The following is a 23361-nucleotide window of genomic DNA, read 5'->3' as shown; positions in this document are numbered from 1 at the left end:
GCAGGTGCTACTTGAATTAGTTACATTTTACAGTCTTGTGCAAGAAGGATGTTTGTCACATCCATCGCCTCAGATCAGCTTTCACCTCACTGCCTATAATCTGCTTTTCCTCAGTCATTCCTTACCATCTTCATCTCTGCCTGTCTGTAGTATCTGATCTCGCTGCAGCAAACAAATGCTCTAAGGAGATCCAGCCCTTCAAATTTCACTGCAAGACCCAGCTCACTTTGAAAAAGCAACATTTTACCAGTCAGACACAGCTGGGTTTGTTTTGCAGTGTGCAGGAAACAGGGGAATTTACTTCTGCATTGTGGCCCTGGCTAATTTAGAAGAAACGTGTTCACGTAAAAACACTTGGATGAAATCTTTGCCACGGAGTGCTCAAGAACCAGTAATTGAGAAAATTGTCATTCTTATCAAAAGTCTTGCAGTAAAGTTAGTACATCGGTGAAGAGTTTCCCATTGAAAAGTAAGTAGTGGTGAATCATTTGAGGGGACAGTATGCTGTGGCTGAGACTTTTTAGTGCAGAATTTTGAAAGCCAAATCTGGATTTTCTGTACTTTCTGTACTGTGAGATGGGAGAAGAAAAAGTCACAAACACCTTGAGAAGCTAGGGATGAAGTCTAGCCTTCCTACAATTCTTCAAGAAGAGTTTAATTGTTGGGATGGGGAGAGCTGGTGCCAGCAGCCTCTGCTGGATCTCAGCCCATTTGCAAGTTCTTTACTAGGGTAACTGTTGGCTGTTAAAGCTCTTATCGTTGCAAATTGAAACTCAAGTTTCCTTGAATAAGTATCAACAAAGGTAAAAATAATCCTTTAATTTAGAGCTAGAAGTGTTGGAACAGTGGGGTTTGTGAAGCTCTGACCCAGCCATAGCGTAGATCCCCTGCCAGACGTCATTGGAGGTGTACTTTGGAGGGGAAGCAACCCTTTGTATGGTAAGGTACCCCAACACTGGAAAAAGTCTCCAGACAAAACCAGATTCTCAAAAGAAATCCCCCAGGTTTTCAATCAATTCTCTCTGTGATGGCTGGATCCCAAGACGTACCCAAGCAAGTGGTCTCTGCAGCTGTAGATTACATAGTCTGGGATTATTGCTCGATGTAAATCAGCCAGTAAACAGCAGATTTTTTTTTATATCATTATGAATGGAATTAACAGCAGCTCTGTAGAGACTGCGAGCTGGAGGTCCTCATGATCTTGGGAGATTGTTCCCAAGCAAGCCAGAAGCAGCTGAGGTATAAAGCAGACCTGTGTACCCCAACCTGAGGTGAGGTGTCTTTCACAGAGTTATTCTTGGCCTCCCCCAGAGCAGGGCTGTGTGAGTTAAGCTGGCTGTCCAGCTGTTTGGGTATTTGTTTGTTTGTGGCAATGCTCACTAACTACTATTAAAAATTGTATTTGATGAATACTGAATTACAAATAATACACAGGAAAATAGCAGACAAGAGGTGCATTGGCTACATTTTAATGGCTTAATGCTTCTTTACATTAAAATCAAAGGTCAACATCTGAGGGCCAAGGATGTCAGCATTTTCTAAACATTTTAATAAATTGCAAGGTTGAGTTCATGAGTAAGTGGGGCAGAAATCCTTAAAATGAGTTTCTGTGGAAAAAAAAGACACAAAAATAGTGAACAATCTTAGTTTAAAGATTGAGACCGTCAGAAGACCATCAGAAAACAAGAAGAGATATTGGGCTTAGACTTTCATGATTCCTTCAACCACATCTGATAGGCAAGACTCTGACCTGAGGGCAGCATCCAATTCAACATCCCTTTCAGAAATTCAACAACAGCTCAATATTAATTAGTAACATGAATTAAATATTAAATTAGAGATACGATACCTGTCTCTCTTTCTGCTCTGTGTTAAATTTGATGTATTTTATGCTAGTCACATAATTTCCATTTTCGCTACTTCACCACTTTTCATCTTTACATTTCACAATTAGTAATCTCTTAAAAAATGCATGACAATCATTTGAACCTCTTAGCTGCTTCTTTGCCCACCCACAAGTTCACGTTAACATGACTCTAAGAGTCCATGCTTAGACCACTTCTTCAAAGTGTGCAATATTTTCATCTTCCCTCAGGAACAGACCTCCACCACTACTTGGTCAGCAGGAAGTCCCCTTCCTGAACGATTTGTCTTCTACTCAAATCAGAGCCAGATGCAGACAAAAATACTGCAGCTCCATCCAAACCTTAACCAAAAAAAGCACTGGGCAGACAGAAGGGCTGCCCCAGCCTGGGATTCAGCTCCTCAGCAGAGGAAACATGGAAGAAAAAGGACAGTGTTCCTGTACAAAGGCCATTTCATTTTCAGCAGGAGCCTGGTTCACAGAACTGCTCCTCCAGCACTGCTGCTGCGGTGACAGGAGAGTTCCTGTGGCTTTCAGGGCACAGTACTACCAGGGGAAGAAAAGATAAACAGTCCTAATAATAGGAGGATTCCATGATATTACAAATGTCAGGGTAGCACTGCATGAACCAGAGAGAAAGAAGTGGCTTATTACTAAGCAAACTGCTTCTATTTATATACAAACAACGATGGCTCCATTATGCACTTAAACACCGCTTTTAGGCAAATTTGCTTTCTGTAATGCAAAAGCAATACAGTAGAAGTACTACTTCCTACTATCCCCCTTCAAACAGTACAGTCTTTGTGCTTGTTAGACTATTATGCAGCATGTAATCTCATTAAGCCTGTGTGAAAGTGGCAAATTTGCCATTTAGAATTCGTTGGGTTTTTTTAATTTCAGGAGTTGTAAGTTTTCATATCTAAACCCAGGCTGCTAATGCTTTTTGGTGATTTTTTTTTTTGAGAGAGTGTCTCATATGAGAGGTTTATAAGCAACAGCATTACAGTGGCTGTACAGGAATGATGGAAGACGTCTGACTAAATCTCTTACAATTGTGAGAGGAATGTATTTAACTAATCTGGGTTACTGTCTAATTTAAATGTATTAAATTTTGTTCAGGTTGGACCTTTCCTGCTCCAGCAGCCTGGTGGCTTTTTTCAGTGGTATTTAAAATAATCACAAAGATCACCTTTTGTGCTTTAATTAAATTTTAAATGATACTTCTGTGAGAAGCTTTTTATTCTTTCTTAATCATCTTTTTTATGTTCTGCTGCTATCATCTGGATCTCTGAGATTGGTGCTTTTGAGCATGTCTCAATGGAGTGTTTTCTTTACCCTGCCACATTTATGTTGCTTTCAGCTTGCTTAGAGGCAGTTTGGCTGTTAAACAATTTCTTCCCTGGAGGTAAGACTGATTACACTTATTTTATGACATTGTCTCTGAAAGTGAGTTTTTTATGATTTTCCATGGCAGAAATTTATTCAGCAATTTTCTTCCTTTACAGATTTCTTCAATAAAACAAATGTTAGAACCAAGTTCATATAATGAGGATCACGCTTCGGTTACAAATAAACTTGAATCATTGGGCCTAATAGGTAGAGTAAAAGATGTGACATCCACAGCTTGTTTCCTCAGCTCTGCATCTTACAACACTGAGCTAGTGATCAGTGTTACACAGCACTGGTGTCGGGAGTTCCCTAGGCTGAAATGGGAGCACCACATGCATTTCAACTTGATGGCTGGTGGCACGTAGGAGCACAAGTGACCAGAGACAGGGAATTTTACTCAGTGTTGCTGTTTTTCTCTATTCTTCCATGGTAAAGGAAATTGTGACTGTGTGTTAGGGCTGTCCTGCACATCCCCTCTGCCACACCTCCTTGCTGGCACTAAAGAAGCAGCACGGTACAAGAAAGCTGTGCACACTGACCTGGGATGCAGAAGCTGGACAGGTGATTTCTCACTTTCAGACACTGAAACTGCAGCTGTTGTCTCACTGCTGTAACAGCTTCCTTAGGAAATCAAACATGTGGCAGAGATCTGCCTTTCTTTCCTCTGATGGCAGGGAAGTGCTCATTAGAGCCAGACATTCTGTGTTCATTTTTGGATGCCAAGTATTTGTACAAAAGTATCTCGGTCAGCTCTTTTCAGTAGCTGATTAATAACTTTGACAGGTTTTCTCATTCTATCAGAATGATAATAATGCCCACGAAACAGGTAATATCTCTTCTAATTTGTGGAAGTATATCTTCCTTTCATTATTTTTTAGCTTAAAAATGTGAGAAAGAGTGTAGGTGTAATAACAAAGATGAAAGTTTCCCATGACAACTTTTTCTGTAATGTTTTTTCTACTAAAATTCAGACTGTTGTACTTAATGTACTTAATGTCTGCTTATACTTGAAAATGTAAAAGTTGTTGATGAGAAACTGCTACTCACTGACTATTCCCATTCCCCTAAGATTTTTCATAATTCCTCAGTGCAGCTCTTACCCCACTCAGCTCAAAGGAGAAGGCATTGCTGCGGACAGCTCTTCCGTTCACAGCAACAGCATGAGGTCTCAGTTTCAGGCCAAGAATGGTGATTGTGTTGTACTTCAGAGAGTCAGCCCCTCGGTAACCATTTTTAAGTATTTCTGTCTTCAGGTGTCCCTTCAAAAAAGCACAGCCAATTTTAGGACCATCACATCTCTTTGAAGGTGACCTACTGCGTACCACTACTGTTGTAGTCCCACTTTTGTCAACCAGTGTATAGAATGTCATCCAATGTAGAGAATGCAGTCTGAGAAGATAAAGGAAAAGCGATGCATTAATTTTCACATAGAAAGGTTTTGTGTGCCATCATAAACTAAGAAAGAAAGAAACAAAACAGCATTTACATCATTCACTTGGAATCTTCTTGGGTCTGTTTTTCTACTTGTAATCAATGCAAATTTGGTTCTTGTACCCATTTACAGGTTACAGTAGCATATGCAAAGCCAAATAAGCCAAAATCTAGATACAAAGATTCAATTAGTGACCTTGAGGCAGATTTAATCAACATCAGCAACTGCTTTAAATGATCACCATCTTCTACAAGCATCACTTGCTAGATATTTTGCCGTTATTCTATGTGCTACATCTCCAGAGTGCCTGCTAGAAATTTTTGATATACATATTCCAGCTCTAAGGACACTGAAGGAATACAGCAAGTTCACAAAGCTGTGTTTGTTCTACTTCTAATTTACTGTATGTCTTGTGTTCAGGGATGAACCAAGAAGATGTACAAAGTCATTAAACAAATTCATACGGATCACCAGTGACAGTAATTTCCCATACAAGCAATGAAGAGGAATCACTGCATTTGTTATGTGATCAAAGTTGTTAAGGAAATAGACAAACTACACTGCTCAGGAAATGAAGAATTGCTATGCAATCACAACTTTTTAAAAACATGCCAAGGAGAAGCCCATGACGGAATCTTCTGCATAAATTAGCTTGTGTTATTTCAGTGGTGCGTGGTAGAAGGGTGAGCAGTTCCAGATCTACCCTCCTTCAAGGCCTTGGAGAGATGGAGAGGTGATGGTTATCCAGGAAAACTAGTGACTTTCTTCTCCCTAAGCACCTAGCATGGTTAAAGCAACTGCCATGGGTTCAGTTTGGAGCAAGGAACCTTATGGGTATCACTCAAAGCCCTGCGAATGTGGAATGCAAGCAAGTCCTGGAGCTGAGGACAGAAGCCAGGACTTTCTCCTACATTTCTGAGCACCAATCATGACTTTTTTTCTTACCATCTTGCTCTAGTGCTATAAAAACTATTTATCAATTTATGTAAACATTTCCCCCTTAAAACTAGATCCATTTTTCAAAAGAACTCATGTGTTTTTCTAGGCCAGTAGTTTTAACACATGGGGCAGCTTGACTCAGGTCACCTGAACATCCTGTGTATGGAATGGAAGGTGTCAAGTGAATTCAAGCACCTACTGCAGCGAGCTAGTACGCGAGAGCAGGCAGCTGGAACTGTTCTCTAAGGCTTCTGTGCCTGCACTAATCCCAACTTCTTCTTTGCACTTCTGGAATGTTTAAATGAAAATATAAAAGAGAGGGTCTAATCCTGCAGCTGTTACCTGCAAAACTCTGAACAGGATCCAGAGTAAATGTTGTCAAGTCAGACCTTATCAGTTAATCACTGCAGGACCAAAACCTTGTGCTTTTCTAAAAGTAGAGGTGATTAAACTATTCATCTGTAATTTTTTAAGAATACAGAATTGTGCAACATACAGCGAGATGCTCACACATTTCTCATATTTCTACAATTTGCTATTTGAGATGGACTTTTTTCTTTATAAACATATAATAAAAAATTGACATTCGAGATTATTGGAATGCAGATAGGGACTTCAGTCTTGGATTTACAAGCAGAAGTCAAATATGAGCAATGAGAAATGGAAAAGCCAGTGAATCAACAATCTAATTTGCACAGACCAGAATTTAATATAAAGCTGGATATTGTTGGTTTTTTTTTTTTGCCTCCCTGCAATAAATTACTATACACAGACTACAGAAAGCTAAAGTGATTTTTCTTCCTTTTCGCAGTTGAAATATCCCCTCCCCCCCCCTTTCCTTTTTTAAGAGGAAGAAGAATTTTTTCATGGTAAGTCAAGAAGAAAATAAATTAAAAATGAAATTTAAATTCTAAACAAGTAGCATTACTTTCCAAAAAGTACCTCACGTACATATAAAACTTTGTAACAAAACCCACTGGCTTACTCCAACTTGCCCTCACTCCCAGAATAGACACATTCTAAGAGCAATATCATAATAAGTATTAACATGATTTTATTCCTCTGAAGATTTTCTGTAGACTGCTTTGGTGAAAACTGTGCCACAGCTTATGCAAACATTGGAGTTGTAGATGAGATATAATTTGTATAGATTGCTTAAGTAGGTTACGTTTTTCTACAATAACTCCCACAACTTACTGTCATGCACTTAATGAGCTTCCAGTGGGTTCATTTTATAGTGCTTTTCTGTGTTGAAGCCCAGGCTGATGGGTTTTTCTATTCAGCTTTCTCAGGACATGCCTGAGAAGCGAACAGTGCATGGAAGGCGGTGCTGCCCTGACTCTGGGCTTCACAAAGCATCTGTCAGCACCACGGGCTGCTGGTGATTTGCTGAATTACTCCATGGGGTAATCTCCATGACAGAAAATACAAGCTTGGTGTGATCAAAGCTAAAAAATTAATGCCCTCTCCTACCCATCAGATGAAAAGTGCTGGCAGCAGGAAGGCAAGGAAAAGGCCCCCCATATCCAGAAGATGCAAGTTAGGAAAAATATCTCAGCTGAAAAAGCAGATTTTCAGATTCATATTGCACCAGGGATGTTAATGGTGTGTCACTAGGACAGTCAATGAGGCAAACACAAAACTGCAGCCTCATGGTTGTAGTTGTCTGCAAATGAAAACACAAGGTGGGTTACCAGTTTAAAAGGCTGAGCTATAAGGAAAATGCCATTCAGAGGAAAGTTAAATATCAGTGCCTTACAGCAGCTACACTAAAATACAGCAACCTGCAAGTATGTAGGTACCATGTGCATTGCTACTTACTGCGCTGAATGTATATTTAGCCAAGAAGTAGTTTTCATTTTCAATAGTATCTGTTAAAACATAGAACAAGGAGGACTGATATCAAGAAAGGGAGAAAAATCCATGAGCAGTTCACATTAATTGTAGCAAGTGGATAATGTCACACACAGAGGACTTGTGGGTTGTTTAATCTCCTCTATTCTTCCTATTCTCCGTAAGGTTTGCTGCCCTTTTGAGCAGGGCAGCCATTTCCTATGTCAAAACATCATAGGGGTTGGAAGGGACCTCTGGAAATCAGTGAGTCCAACCCCCTGCTAAAGCAGGTTCCCTACAGGAGGCCATGCAGGCAAGTGTTCGGGTGGGTTTGAATATCTCCAGAGAAGGACACCACAGCCTCTCTGGGAAGCTTGCTCCAGTGCCATGTCCCCCTCAAAGTAAGGAAGTTTTTCAAGTTCAGGTGGAACTTCCAGGATCCTCCCTTTCTGCACTGTACTGAGTCGCAGCCTCCTAGAGCATCCTGCTGCCACCCCAGACATTCAGCCTCAGGGCAGCTCTTCGGCTGTGTACAGCAGTAGTCAGTGCTGTTGAACTGCCAGGAAGGCAGCCAAGGGGAGCCCTGTGTGCAGGCCCTGTTTATGAGGAACCAAACTCACCGATGGAATCACCGTCATCCCAGAAGAGGGACCCAGAAGCTTGTCCTTGCTCATCCAGGGCGATAATGAGCCCAAACGGGTTCAGACGGCTGTTGGCAAACACATGGAAGGGATATCAGTACAAGCTTCTGGCCACCGTCCTTTCCTGATTATTTAACAAAAACTTCTGAACACAATTATCTTTAATGTCAAGGTTACAAAAAGGGCCACACAGACAAATAACAACCTAAAACAGCTCTTGAAATAATGGTGAAAACTTACCTTGCCTTGTTTAAATGAAGTGCAAAAAATCACACCCTTCAAGTGATGGGATGGCCAAGTTCCCCTTCTCTCACGGCCTCATGCGTGACAACTGGGCGGCCTGGGAAGTGGTCGGTCACTGAGGATAACTCCCTGTGGGTTGGCCTGGGTCCCACAAGGAGCCGCTCACTCCCCTCTTGCTCCCTTGGCATGGACCAGCCCTGAGGCCAGCATGCTAGCATTGGTGTGGGGAAACAATCTTCCTCAAGAGAAATTTGAGGATCTCTACCTTGCCTATGGCATTGGATACATTCATCCAAGGACAAGAGGTTTGTATTTTCCCCTTACTTATGTTTCCTGTAGATGGCTGACAGCTGGTCAGTATGGCAGTGAGAGGTGCAAAGCTTCTCCCAGCAAAGCTGTAGAGTTTCAGCTGTGCAAGTGATGACGTGAGTCACCTCCAGGGCAACTTTAATCCAACAGAGCAAGGAGTCGGATAAAAATACTGTGTTTACCGGCTGGGAGGGCATCTGGAAGTTGCATATAGCCTCTCTTCTGCATTTTCTTTTGATTGCCTTTTGGCTGGCTGTGGGTCTGACCCACAGTGCTGTTTCTGAGGACAGACAAGAATCATGACTTTACCTCTTGGTAGTCGTGGAGGCTGGAGCTTGCTCTGGCAGAATGTGGCCTCCGCGGATGAACAGAGGGATCTTGTTCAGTGGTGCATAGACAGTAGCATATGTCTTGTGCCAGGTACTTGGTATCTTCTTACCCTACCATGAAAATCAATGCAGTTAAAACAAATGCAAATCTGGGCAATAATGTCATCATATATTGCTGGAAAAGAGACCAAGGGATATATTTTCATCTCAAATGCACTGGTTTGTCTCAAATAGAAACAAAAGGAGATTTCAGGAGTGTTATTCCAGTTCCTTCTTTTGAACATGAAAGAGAATTTAGCCCCTGCAGTGATGCATATGCATGAAGACACAACCATCATGAATGAAAGACAGCAAATCGTCTTTAAAAACGGTATCATTGCTCTGTGTGCTGTGGAAAGAGAAAAAAAGAAAAACTCATCAACGCACAAAGCAAAAAGTGAAAGAAGCCTTTGCTTCCTCTTTTTATGCATATGGAAACTGTCACATTTCAATGTAAGGTGAGTGATTTCATGATCACTGGGGAATGTAAACTGGAGGTTTTTCTTCTCTTTTAAGGACAAGTCTTTCCCATTATGTTCAAAGAGTGAAACTCATATAGATGTAGGCAACTGGCATTAATCCTCTCCATCATTTCTTTCTGTTTTAATCCCTCCAAAGCAGGTGTTGGTAGAGAAGCCCTCACAAGACGGCTTGGCTCTTGCCCTCTGTCAATGGTAATTACAGCTTATGGTTATATCCAGCCTTACTTCTGGATGAGAACTGTGGGTAGAGCAAATAGGTGCCAAGTGCTGGGAACTGCACTTTGGTAACAAGTGGGGCATGCCCCACAGGCAGGGGACACTGAGAACACCAGGACGATGTCCCCCTGCCCTCCCCAACACAGGGGAACTGCAGCAAGGAGGTCTGAGCAAAATGCTCAACCCCGCAGCACCATGGCCTTATGCAAGGGAGAAATCTGGATGAACATCCCCGAGGACACCAGCCAAATGCTGCAGTTGCCCAAAGCAACACTTGTTAAAAAACAAGCCTGAATTTCCTCCCAGAGCATCTCTGTCCTTCCTTCTCCTCAGGCAGCACAGCTCAGGGTAGCTAGCAGCAGCCTGATGCTCCTGGGCTCAGGTTTCCAAAGCTCTTACCATCAACCTAACAACTGCTAAGGCCAGCGCTGGCTTCATCCTGCAGATTTCAGCAGAGCAGAATTGGCTCAGAACTTAGCCCTTTGGGAACCCCAGCACTGGAGTTGGCATTCGAGAGGTCAAGCTGCGTGGCCCCTGGAGCTAGAAAGGGCTGGCTTGTTCCATAGAGCAGCTCGGTCTGCATCTCCTGGAAGCATCTTCTGGAGGGAGCCTCATGCTGCTCTGTGAATATGCCTTCTGTCAAAAATGATGCATGTGCAAAACCCCATGCACAAAACTGTTGGCAGCATGTTCTCAGGTTTCTCTCTGTTTCTACATGGGAGGATTTGGGTACAATAATTTAAGCATACAATGAGGGTGAACAGAAAAAAAAAAGAAATCTTGACAGAGTCATGAATTTCTAGGCTGCTCTTGAAAAGTCAGTTCTCTGTGCCTTTAGAGCTTTGCAAACCAAAAATAGAAAACAAAACGCTACTGAAAGCTGTGCAATTTGCTCTCCCAGCTAGCCTGGTGCCGACTTTTGTGCTCTAGTTTTCTTAAACACAGATGCTGAGGTAAAATTACTGCTGAACATTGCTAAAAGTTATTTTGCTGGAATTGTGACATCTTGAGTTCTCTAAAAATGTAGGAAACTGAATTTCAAAAGTACTTACTGTGTAGTAGTCAAACCATGTTGCCTCGGGGAAATATACATCCACTGATCTCGCTCCCTGTAATTGTGATAAAATGATTAAAGTCTGTCTCTTTTTACATTTCTGATATTACATTAGCTTTATTATATTTGAGCATGGGAAGATGTACACTCAGTCCTCTAATAACATAAAATCTTGAATATGAAGGCTGAATTATTATCGCAGCAATGGACTGGTGCTGGCCAATCTATAATGCTAAATAGATGACCCTAGCCTGTCTGCAGGGTTTTACTGCAGTTCTGTGGGATGAGTCAATGTTACAGGGTTATTTCAGCCTGTAACACAGCTCCACGGCTTGCAGACATAAGATCTGAGCAATGCCAGCGGGGCCCATGGCAGGCTCTGCAGGGCAGGGCTGGGTGGCAGCAGGGCCCACTGCCTGCAGGAGCAGGCAGAGAGAAAGGTCTGCAAGCAGGACGCACAAACACTCACCTTATCTGCAACCATTTAATGTTGTAGACAAATTATATTAGAGAATGAACTGCTATTTGCACAATTGCTGCACTTTATTTGGCAGCACGCATTGCATCATGTTAATATATACAATGATGCTAAAGGCACTTTAAATTAATCACTAAGAAAAGTCAGAATCAAAGCATATTTCCTTTTTGTGGGCACAAGCTGCTCGTTCTCAGAAACAGACTGACTTTGATTCTTGAAGCAGATGTCTGCTTTACAGGGCTGTGGTTATTCCCTGGGAGGAGATGAAGCATCAAGGTGGAGGAAAAGAGCTGTGAGATGGTCACTGCTCACCATAATAGGGATTGTTTTTCATATTAACCATCAGAAGGACAAAGAAGTGGCTGACTTGTTAATACACGCAAATCTCATAATAGAACCTGGCAATTGCTAAACTGGAAGTGTGTCCTGTCCAGTAGCCTGCCTCCCACAGCAGTGGTGCTGGATGTTTGAGGGACAGGGTCCCAGCTCTGCAGCAAGTAGTGTGGGGTAGTGCACCCTGTCTGCTCAGCAACTGACAGCTGACTATATTTGTAAAACACCTTAAAAGATTGAAAGAAATCTCCATAAAGTCAAGATGCTCCTCTCCCCAGATATTTTCAGCATTATTAACAACAGCTCTGGATATTTCGGCCTGCAGAGAAGTGTGCAATTGCCATCCGACTCTTAACTGCTTAATGATGCCCTAAGTAACAGCCAGTGTGTAAGAACATTCCCCATTTTCATTGTGATAGCTGCGTCCCTAGGACTCAAGGGGCAGAGGGAAAACCAGCCCTGACCCATCTTCTCCAGGTGGGAGGGTGCCTTGTTGCAGCCACTGGTGGCCGGTGACACCATGGGGAGGGGCCTGCAGGCCGCCTCTGCCCTGTGCCCTACTTGTGGGCACAAGCCCTGGCTGCCACCATACACCCACTGAGGTGTCACTCCCAAGGCACTGCTTCCCCATAAAGCCACCAGCACCAGGCCTTCTTTTCTGCTGCAGCCCCCAAAAACACGAGGAACACCTAATCTAGATTCTCTATTATTTTACATATCCTTATAATGATACTTTTCATTCATTTATTTGCAGGAAGCAAGCCCTGGCTTATCACCCTCTCTTCATGGGAAGGTTTCTCCCACATCTTTCATCACCTCACTGGTCCGAGACCTTGTGAAATCTCCATTTTAGTCACTAGCTATTAGAAACCTGGGGGAGCCTGAAGATGAAGGACTGACGAATGAAGTGCCGCAGAGGAACTGGAATGATTATATGTGAAGGAATTAGAATTACATTTTAAATTCGCAGAGGTGCCAGGGTTATATTTTAAAAATGTGCCAAGCAGTGGCTTGCTTATGTGTTTGACCATCAGCATCAGGTAGGAAGTGCCAGATATTCTGGCAGCATGCCGATCACAAACTGCTGCAGGATACATCACAAGGAGGTGTTTGCCCTGCTCAGCTGAGCGTTGCTGGCACTCCTGTCAGGCTGCGCCCTGCTGGCAGCCAGCAGCAGGCAAGGAGAGGAGCCCACCCTTGCTCCAGCTGAGCAGTGAGAGCAAACCCACCTGCAACTCTTTTCTGTAGTCCAGGTTAGCAGCTGCTCCCCGACCCCAACACGTGGCCAGCACAGCCATAGGAAAATGCTGGGTTTTAAAATCTGCCATATCAGCAGCTGACATTGTCATCATTTTGTAACAATTGTGTCTGCCTGTGGTGCTGAGTAACGCCTAGCACGGCGCTTGAAATGCTGCAGTTCCCAAACACAATGGCAAGCAGTAAAAAGGAAACCAGTTCGTTTTAGTACCTCTGTGCTTTCTGCCTCGCCCAGCAATTATTGCTGTGTGTGCCGACGGAGGGAGCTGCCAGCACAGACGAAGGAGTGTGAGGGACAGCGTCCAGCCTGCTTACACCTGCTTAGTGCTCAGTGGCAGGGAAACGCTGTGCCCTCGCCTGCACCCTCCCACTTCCAGCACCGGGCAGCCCTGCACTGCTCTGGCTTGGCTTGAAATGCCTTCTGCAAGCTGACAGGGGAAGGAAGAAATGGGCAGACAGGAGGAAACATTCCCTGAATGTCATGGAATGCCCTAAGAAGATTTCTTTTCTTTTATACTGGTGTGATGGCTTTCTAAATTATGGCACTTGCCTCTTGAAGAACAGGAGCAACCATAAACGCGGGTCCCCAAAGGAAGGCAGTATCTATCCCATGAGTCTTCTGATCAGAGGTAAATCTGGTGTCAAATGAGAGATACACAATGTTAAATCGCATTTACAGAACTTGCAGCATTACTCTCTGTCACAAGAAATCTGCTTCCTTAACGCTGGAGCAGCACTGTGTCCTCCTCTGGGATGGGAGGATGCAATGCATGGCTGCAGCTGGCACACTGCATAGGGGAAGGCCGGCTTTGGGCTTGTGGAAGCCACAGACCAGGACCAGGAAGAGAGCGGAAAGAAAAGGCAGAACGCCGCGCTCTAGGATCTAAGGCACTTGGAAAAAGCAACTTGGATTCTGCCAGGACAAGAGCCCAGGGGCACACGCTGGAACACAGCGCTGCCACCTGCACACCAGGAAGCACTCGTGTGCCGTGCGGGTGGCTGAGCGCTGGCACAGCTGCCCAGACAACGTGGATCTACTCCAGGGAGGTGCTCAGAAGCCGCCTGGACTTCACATTGTTGAAATACGATCAGTTAGTTTTTCTATCCTCTCAACAACTTCTCTGTATTTTTAATTTCACTGTAATAAAATTAGAGCACTGTTTCAATGCATTATATTGTGGGAGGTTTCGGGGGAAAATCTGATCAAGAAATAATGACAGCAGGGAATCCGATCATCTTACTTGCGCTTGGGAAGAAGCTCCTCGCCATCTCACTAAGCTCTGCTCCCTTTTGCAATTATAGCAACCACAAATTCCGCAAACAAATGAATTCTCCCATTTTGAAAATATAAGCCATTAAGCGCAGCGTGTTTGTGATCAATGAAAGATGCTGCATTCCATCTCCATGCTTCCCACGGTTAGATAGCAGCCTCTCTGCTGTTTTACTTCCCCCCTGGTAGGCTATTAAGCAGAGCTTTCCCCTCCAGGAGCGCAGTAATGGATTACTACCCCCAGGTCTTTTTGGACAGCCAAGCTGCCAGCATCTCTGGTTCACCAAATGAAAGCCTCTGCGTGAGACACTTAAAACATATACAGGAATCTACTGGGATTCTGTTCCTGTTCATTGTTTGAAATGAACACCTAAACATTTGAAATGAAATGAAAAATCTGAAATGACCGCAGGAAATAGGTATTGCTTGGAGACTCTCTGCCCAGCCAGAGATGTTCTCATGGTGAGGGCTGTGAACTCATAACAGCTTCACCTGAAGAGCTGGTACAGACTTTTTAGCTCTCCTCTGTGTTTGTTACAAGAAACAGAAAGGTTTGATGTAAAACTCCACCATCTGGACCTCAAAAATTCTGTTTCAGTTCTCTCTCTAAAGCCCACATTTCTCCATTTGTTAGCATCTAAGTCACATGCTTTGCTTGAACACTCTAAACTAAGGAGCCTTAGTGAGAAATAGTAAGAAATACTTTCTAAGTAACAATACTAATCGCAACTAAGTAATAATAGTAAGAAATATTTTTAAGCAATTTCAGGTTCCAGCTATGGCAACATCAGCAAGGGACGTGCCCACTAGGATGGGACCTGGGCAGTAAGATCTGTGCTGATCTCCTCTGCACTCCCTTCCTGCATTTTAGAGGTTTTACTTCCAGTAAAAATCTCAGACTGCTACCACAGCTAAGTATCAGTTAATGGTAGGAGTGCATCTTCTGGCTTAGTCTCTCTCAACAGGAGTCTCAGCTGGTGCCTCTGAGACTGTTCTACAATTGAGATAAAAGCAAATTAATAAATTTACTACTGCAGATGAGCCCAAGTAGAGTACAGATAAAATATACGGGGAATGGACAGATGGGCAGCCTTAGCATCACTGAAGTCATGCAGTATTAGCACAGATTAGCTAATATAATTCCCAAAGTAACTTGGTCATTCCCAATATTCACGTAAATCTGATTAACCAAAAATACTGTTAAAATAAATCCTTTAAAGAACATAAAACCCCTTGTAAGACAGGAGTTCCCATCAAACTGCTCTTAGATGCTACCCTCTAAAATAAGGCAGCAGGGTGGGAAGAGGAAGGGTACTGCCTTTAAAACCAATCAGTTAGCCATTACATTGTGTAGGCAAAATAGATTTTGTGCATTATCATTCTGTATTAGCATGTTCTGCACTTTAGAGTAATCTCAGTTTAATTTGCAAAAATGCCTTACCCTTTAACCAAAATGTTTTTAACCTAGAGGGAAAAGGAACATTAAACAGATCGGGATGTAACCTGCACTGATAAGACTGAATTGTGGCAGAGCTCTGGGCAGTAGCCTTTCACATGCATTATTTGCACTTCTTTTGCTCACGACTTTGCATAACACATTCTTCAATAGAAAATTTACCAAAGGCAGGTAGAAAACTAATTAAGGGTGCCAAGAGGGAAACCAGACCTCACTTTCTTCCAAAAAGAAAAAAAAAAAGAGCTGTTCCAAAAACTGAGGTCACATTTTCTGAGTTTTTTTTTCAACGTGTGTTTATTAATCTTTTCTGTGCACCTGCTTCTACACTCGAATGTCTCTATCTCTGTTTTCCCTATGCAATTTGTGGACACAGATGTAGGTATCACACATAGCATGCAGATGGAAGCGAGAAGCTGGAAAATGCAAATACTGTGGATGATTGGAAAATGGAGCCTTCTCTTTATGAGGCTTTCCTGATATTTTGTGCCAGAATACGGATTTCACAGATTTGATTCAACTACAGAAAATACAGGTATGTGACTCCTAACTGTAAAAGAGAGGACTGCATATTATCCTAAAACTAGAACTTTCTTACTATTTCACTAAGCTCCTTTTTCAGTAGAAACAAGTATAGGCAATATTTTAATGCATACCCATCACATATATTAAAAGTTATTTTGTTGCATATATTTAGACAAGATTTCCTTTTAAAATTGTTCTTCTTAAGAGAGAACATGCAATGATCTTACCATCACTGTTATCAGGCAGACGTCAATTTGCTTATATGCAGAAGCTCAACTACTATGAGTAAAATGGGATAAAAAAGAGAGACTCCAAACTTACTCATGCATCAGCGATCGTACCACCGTGTTGCCATGGACATGAGACTCAAAGAACAAGGTGTAAAGGTACGGCAGCAGGGAGTATCTGATCCGGAGCGTAGCTCGAGCTATGTTGGCAAACTCTTCTCCAAAGACTGCTGGGTCTTGAGCCTGTGAAGGAAAAGCTTTGATTTGCGCTGAGCGTTATAATAATGGATGCAAATTCAACAGAGAAATCTGCGTGCAACCAAAGGGAAGCTGTTGCTGGCATAATCCTATGAAAGTGAATATTTATATAAGCAAAAGTAATGATTTGCAAATTGGAAGATGTATTAAAAACTACAACTGCCCTCTGGTACAGAGAAACAGAGGAAAAAGGGAAGGCAGACAGCCTGCAAACAAAGGCAAGAACGTAATTATTTTATAAATATTTTTGTACAAGGATGAAAAATGGGAGTAAATTCATGGCCTTGCGAAAGCCAGCGGGAATGACCAAAGTTGCTGTGTGCAATGGGGAAAAATCTTCTCTGAAAACATGAACCTCAGCTTCGGGTCTCCTCCTGTGCCCATCACTTTGGGTGCCCCACACAGAGAGATGCTCTGTGGATCAAGAGGGCACATGTGCTGGATCCCACCATCAGGTGGACATTTTGGATCCATTTCAAAGCCAAGTTGTCTGTCCCCCACCACTTGACAGGGAGCACGCAGCCCATGGCAGTGCTGGTGCAGGGAAGAGCTGTGTATCCTCTAATCCCCTTGTCTCAGCTTCACCAGCCCTAAACTGGGCTTGCCAATGAGGCATCAAGCTCCCTTCTGCCTGCACAAAATTCTCCCATGAGATTCAGTTTTCTCATCCAAATCGCACTGTATAACACATTTCAAGGATAATGGAACAAAAGCGGAACAGAAGTACTGGAGCTTTTTATACTATCCAGTGCTTTTCAGCCAAGAAAAGTATTAACTAAACCATCTGAAATCCCCAGTGGGTTAGGCGAAGTGGATATTTATGGTTTTATTTTAACATTAAACTTAATGCAAATTAAACTCAATATTTAAGTTAAATTTCTCCATTATTACGTTTACTTTGGAATAATCTCTCCTGCTGCCTCTGAGCTCTGAAGCACCCATCTACTTTTTCAAAAATTGCACTGTGTTTTTGCCAGTGTAAGTCTGACATTGTACAAATATTGCCAAAGTTCTGAAAAAAAAACAGACTTCTTAGGGGATGCTGAGTCACCAAAACGCCGTGTTCATTTCTGTCAGAGAACACGATGTTTTAAATGGCTTTAAGTGGTCCAGTAAAACCCAGTGTATCCTCTGATACTTCTGTCATTAGGTCATAGCTGAGTCGCAGCTCTCCTCCTATTAAATTGCCTATTAAATCTTGCGTATGTTAATAATGCTCACTCACCTGGGTCACATCCCAGTTTGCATGCCCAAAGGGACAAGTGAACCTACACAGACAAGGGGCCTCTAATTTTAGTAAACAGCTGTAAACAGAAAATAGTTATCAGTTACAGCACCTAAAGCCCCACAGCCACTTGTTCTCCTAGAGAGAAATACCAGCACATCTCAGGAATTATTGCAGATGACAGGTGCATGGGAATTGCCATGTCACGGCCCGAACCAGTGGTTCAGCACCAGGTGAGAGGCATGGCTACCCCAGGGAGCTATCTCCTCCTCACCCTGTTTTAGGGGTTAGCATCTCTGGATAGAGATCATCCTCTTCTTGAGCTGTTGCTGGTCATCAGAAAGGGTGAGCTACTTTTCCTTCTTTGTCATCTTCCCTTGCTCCACAGTGCTTGTATCCCAGCAGAAGGCACTGCTATTGCCTTGCTTTGCTCCACAACAGGGTAAATTCTGATTTTCCTAAGGACAGCACTGTAAGTTATAGTTCCTGCTTTGCTCTGTTTGTGGATGTACATCATACTTTCATGCAGAAGAGGTCTTTCTGGGAGGTATAAATGTTAGAACACTTTGATGGCAGGACTGTAAGGAAAACTGAAGGTTAGCTAATAATCTTAACCCCAACATTGCACAAATCAATTTACAGAAGAAAAAAATAATAAAAGAATTGAACTGAATTCAATTGAACTAGCACAGTCTTTCCATCAAAGCTGCATGTAACACGGTGTGCTTACAAAAGCTGCAGGACTTGCAAACTGTTCATAGTTAGAAACAACATGATTACTTCTATCTGAGACAAGACTTGAAAGGACCTTATGATAAGTTGAAGCTACAGCTCAGGTCTGAGGCCATGCTTTCATCCTACCCATGAGCTCCTTGGCTGACAGCACTGCCACCTGTCCTTGGAGCTTCTAACTGTTTGTCTGAAACTTGTTTTTGAATAACAAGGCTCGGTATACGGACCTCTCTCCCTTCTTTTCAATACCTACTAAACTTGCAGAAGCACTGAAACAAAAACTTACATTAGCAAGTGAGGAAGATGATGTTTGGACACTCACTGGCTCCGAAAAAAAAGCTGAGCTTCAGTAGGTAAAAGATGAAGAGGATAAATCTTACCTCTACAGGGCTTTCAGACGTTAGATACCATACGTCTTTCAGATTTCCCAACTAATCTTTACATTATGGATGGGAAAAACTTACTTCACTGTGTAGTTCCTCTTCTCATTGCAGCACTCCTTATTACCCAGTTAAGCTTACCCATGAATGACAGTTTAATTTCTGAGAAAGTGATACAAATCATCTTTGTCAATATAGCAGTCATAGACTACAGCTCTGCATAACTTTGTTTACTTACAGCGTTTCCCTCTGCATTGTGGTTTCTGGAAAATGGGTAGAAAGAGCCAAGCTGCATCCAGCGCAAGCAGAGCTCATAGGTTGTGTTGTAGTTAAACCCACAGATGTCGGCACCAGTCTGAAAAGAAAATATCATTGCATAAGTGTTTGTGATTGTGGAGGCTGAGGCCCAACATGAGAAACCACAGAAGATTCTTAATAAAAATAATGTTTTGGAAAGAGATGATGATTTCTGATGACTTCATAAGAATGCTCTGGGATGTGATGACACAAGTTTTGCCAGGACTGAGATTTCACTGGCTCCTAGAGCCTTCATGTCATTGTGGAAGATCAGAAATATCTCAGTAATTATACAAATCCTCCAGCCCAGCTTGCAAAATCAGAAACCTACAGAGGAACCTCAACAATAAAACACTTCAGATAAAGAGGTCTGCTTGGGGTAGCACACGGTGATTTAATCTGAAGCTGGCAGTGCTATTTTTGTTTCTCTTTAAGCAGCCAAGATTGATGACATTTAGCTTTCCCTCATCTGCAGTTCCTTATGCCGTGCAGGCCGTTCCTGCTGGCCATCTCAAGCAGCTTATTTTAGAAAACATTTGAGTTAATTTAAAGTGATATCGGGTATGAGCCAGCAATTGCCCAAAGGACTTCAGACTCACAAAGGGGATGCCAAAGAGGTTGAACTCCAGCATGCCGATGATGGAGTAGTGCATGTCCTTCCACTGCGAGTTGTTGTCACCCAGCCAGTGACCAGCGTGCTTCCCGCTGCCGACGAAGGTAGACCGGCTCAGGACAAACGCCCGCTTCCCAGTTGCCTGCTGGACAACGCTGTGAAAAAATGCAACAGGATCATGAAAAAAAAGAGTGGTAACCAAAAAAGTCATATGATCAGCCTGAGCTTTCCAGCACATTTTTATCTGAGATGGTGTTATTCTTGAAACTTTTATTACTCTGATGTGAGTCATGTGAAAGTGTGGCTCCAAAACTGTAAACAATGGAAAGTTTTACTCAATGGCCAAAGTAAACAATTAAAATCTATCTGATCCATTAAACACTTTGTTTCAGATAGGCTTCCTAAAAACTATTTTGCACTTTAATTATTCTCAATATTGTGTCAAAGTGAAAATTTAAAACAAAATTATTTCTATATGAACTCATTTTATTTAGTGCCCTACCATTTCTTAAGTAACACATATATATATTTTTCAGTATAGGATTTATTTAGAGATTTGTATTGGCAAATAAAGTCCCAATATCTTGGACTTAAAAGTTAGGGGAAAAAGAAAGAAAGAAATATCATCAAACCAACATTTAAAATCAGTACAGAAAGCAATCACATAATCTTTCAAAACGTCATCCCATTCCGGTAGTATTTCCCCTGATTTCCTTCATCATTTGATTTATGAGATTTCACTACAGAATTGGTGCCTGAATGAATTTTTCCTTGCCTTTTAAAAGTGATTTTGCCGCACCATCAGAAGATGATTGAAGTGCTAAATGCCTAACTAACAAACCTATTAAAAAGTTGATTATCATAGGATAATCTCTGTATGGAATTACATATTGCAGTATTATAGATTGCCAAAACTCTGGTTCAACTCTGCTTTATTAGGATTTGGGAAACAAAACTCCTTAGATTCTCTGGGAAATCCCAGCCTGAAATACTAACCATGCTGCTTACCATCTGCCTCCATCTCACTTTGCTTAGTGAGATCTGTGCAAGAGCTTTCACACGTGTTTGTAATGGCCAACATTTGGCTTTGATTCTGTAGTGACAGAGAGGCTTTAAAATGTTTCAACATTTGCTTCCATAGGAAAAAAAACAAACACTGATAACATACAAAACACACCAAACTCAACATCTCCCACATCATAGGCTTACAAGTATGATGCTTATGGGCCATGTAGAGCAAGAGGCGCAATTCTTGGCCAAGCGGGACCTGCTTGGTTTGTGCTGTAGGGGCACCACCAAGCCCAGTGACTGCGTGAAACTCCATGTGCTGTGTATAAATGGCATTTTTGAGCACTGCAGGGACAGGAATCTCTTTCTCCTGAACTTCTTTAGGGGTGTCCTGCATGCAAGTCCTCTGCACCGTCTGTACAGTACAAATTTGGCTCTGTTTGCAAAAGTATGTGCTAATGGGGGTAAGACTGGATTGATACAACTATGATCCAGATCTGTGTAAACAATTTACAGCACGTAATTTATTGGATAATTTTCAATCTATCATGAGTCATTGCTGAAGTGATTCTAATGTTCTCAAATGTATTTGTGGACTGAAATTATATGCAGAGTATTATGTGTGAACAGCTCTTGGCCCTAAGCTATACACAGGCTGATTGTAGCTAGTTTGTTTTATCCAAATTCAAGCCATTTGACTGCATACATGGGTGAGATGACACATTTCCTATTCTCTGGCTTCATTAGCATAATTCTTGGAATTGTTTTGTATACGATTATGAATTTGTCGTTCATTTTCTGCCAATATCCTACAACTGATGCTGGTTATTCAGTAATTTAATTTACTATATTGTTGGTGAAGAGCGTGTGCAGAAATGGTATACAACCAGCCGTGAAATGAAACTCAAATGAATATGTAAAATTTTTCATCAGATTTCCATATATCTGCAGCAAATCCTGTCTCTGCTGGTGCTTTTCATGGCTTTCTCCGCTCCAGAAGGAAGTTTGGCTGAATAAAACAAGCAGCACAGGAACATGTGACATTCACCACCTTGGAGGAGGCTGAAAGACAGCCCCGGTGGAGGCTCCTGCGATGGGAGGGCCTTTGCTGAGGTTGGGATGCGGGGGGCCCAGAACCGCGTTGTGTCCCACAACTCTTTCCTGGGCTGAGTGGCCAGCCATGGTAAGGGCTGAGAGCCTTCTGCTCTGCTCAGTGAAGCTGGGCTGCACAGGAGCCAGCAGATTGCTTCTGGCTTTTTCCCAGAGCTTTCCTTCCCCCAGGCTTGGCACAGAGCTGCAAGGGCATCAACACCTTAAATAGGCTCACTTAACCACCTCCCCTGGATGCCTCCACAATACAATTGGTGCAAATGCACGCTAAGTGCTAAAATAAGCCAGCCCAAGGACCCCTGCTTTGGCACTTACATTGTGTCATTAAACATATCCATGTCTTAGCTCTCTGCTGGAAAAAGCGTGATTTGTCCATTTGATTTAATCAGCCAGTTTCCGTGTCACTCCAGCCTGGCAGCAGCAGAGCCTGACTGTGCAAGCCCATTTTGCGTGCTTCCTCGTTGCAAAGGGACAGCTTTACAGCAGCCTACAACAACCCTGCTGCAATGCAGCTCAGCCATGTACCCACAGAGCCCCAGGCAAGATGCAAAATGCTGCCTGCCAGGATCAGAGGCGGCTCCAACAGTAGCTGGGAAGCTGAATACAGATCCTTCACCAGCAGCCACGCAAGCTCCTCCGCTTGGGCCATGGTAGCGAAGGGATGGAGAAAGCCCCTTGGTGCTGCTCTGGCATGGGAACAGCTCTAACAGTGGATGGGAACACCTTGCTCTGCTTGCGGGAAATAAGCCACTGAAGAGTTGATTTTAGCTGAGAAAAGTAAAAGTGGACAAGATTCTGCTTCCCCTGCCAAGAGTCTCTTGAAATTCTTAATGACAAACAGCAAGGTGAAACATGTAGCTGCTTCTTATTAGCTACCATTACAGATTTCCCAGATAATGGCAGGTGCTTTTAAAACGTCTCCCCCCATCACCTGAAACCACTTGTAGAAATACTTAGAGAACTCACTGGAAAGTTGGAGCAGTCTGTGACCAGCCAAAGAGAGAGTGTGTGTTGTAGTGCTCCCCGAGGTACGTCCTGGAGTCGGGGCACAGCGTCTTTGCAGCCAGGGAGTGATCGGTAATGCCTGTGAAGGACACAAACATTGCACGCCACCGTTCAAATCTCTTTGTATATCTACGCTTATGGGAGTGAAATGCTAAGGGACTTGGAAAGAGGAAAAGCTGAAGTACTGCAGAATCTGCACCGACTGGAGGTTAGCACCTTGCTGTAGGCACAAATGTCCTGACATTATGGTGCAAACCCTAATAATGAGGTTCAAGTTCTATGTCCAGTGATTCAGAACATCTGTACAGGCATCATGCATTCAGTAATAGCCAGAGAGAAAATTTCTGCATTGCTAAGTTAAGAATATACATATATATTCTTTACATAGTAATAAATTTTTCCTTAATAGCAAGGAAAAAA

At 42.7% G+C, this 23361-nt stretch overlaps 1 protein-coding gene across 1 annotated transcript in view; it reads right to left on the bottom strand.

Moving 5' to 3' along the window:
• The window catches only part of LOC110392401 (sucrase-isomaltase, intestinal-like), a 52556-nt gene continuing 30648 nt past the window's right edge, over positions 1454-23361 (bottom strand). The window contains exons 13-23 of the mRNA XM_021384638.1: positions 22903-23020; positions 19805-19973; positions 19147-19263; positions 16408-16556; positions 13389-13473; positions 10769-10825; positions 8960-9090; positions 8078-8166; positions 7446-7495; positions 4354-4512; positions 1454-1607 (exon numbers count right to left, since the gene is read on the bottom strand). Coding sequence (XP_021240313.1) covers positions 1548-1607; positions 4354-4512; positions 7446-7495; positions 8078-8166; positions 8960-9090; positions 10769-10825; positions 13389-13473; positions 16408-16556; positions 19147-19263; positions 19805-19973; positions 22903-23020 — 1184 coding nt within the window. The 3' untranslated portion in view covers positions 1454-1547. The remainder of the gene's footprint in view (positions 1608-4353; positions 4513-7445; positions 7496-8077; positions 8167-8959; positions 9091-10768; positions 10826-13388; positions 13474-16407; positions 16557-19146; positions 19264-19804; positions 19974-22902; positions 23021-23361) is intronic.

Source organism: Numida meleagris, chromosome 1, assembly GCF_002078875.1.
Source record: "Numida meleagris isolate 19003 breed g44 Domestic line chromosome 1, NumMel1.0, whole genome shotgun sequence".
In the NCBI taxonomy this organism is placed as follows: domain Eukaryota; kingdom Metazoa; phylum Chordata; class Aves; order Galliformes; family Numididae; genus Numida; species Numida meleagris.
The sequence above is the reverse complement of the archived record's forward strand: the minus strand, read 5'-3'. Positions and strand labels throughout refer to the sequence as shown.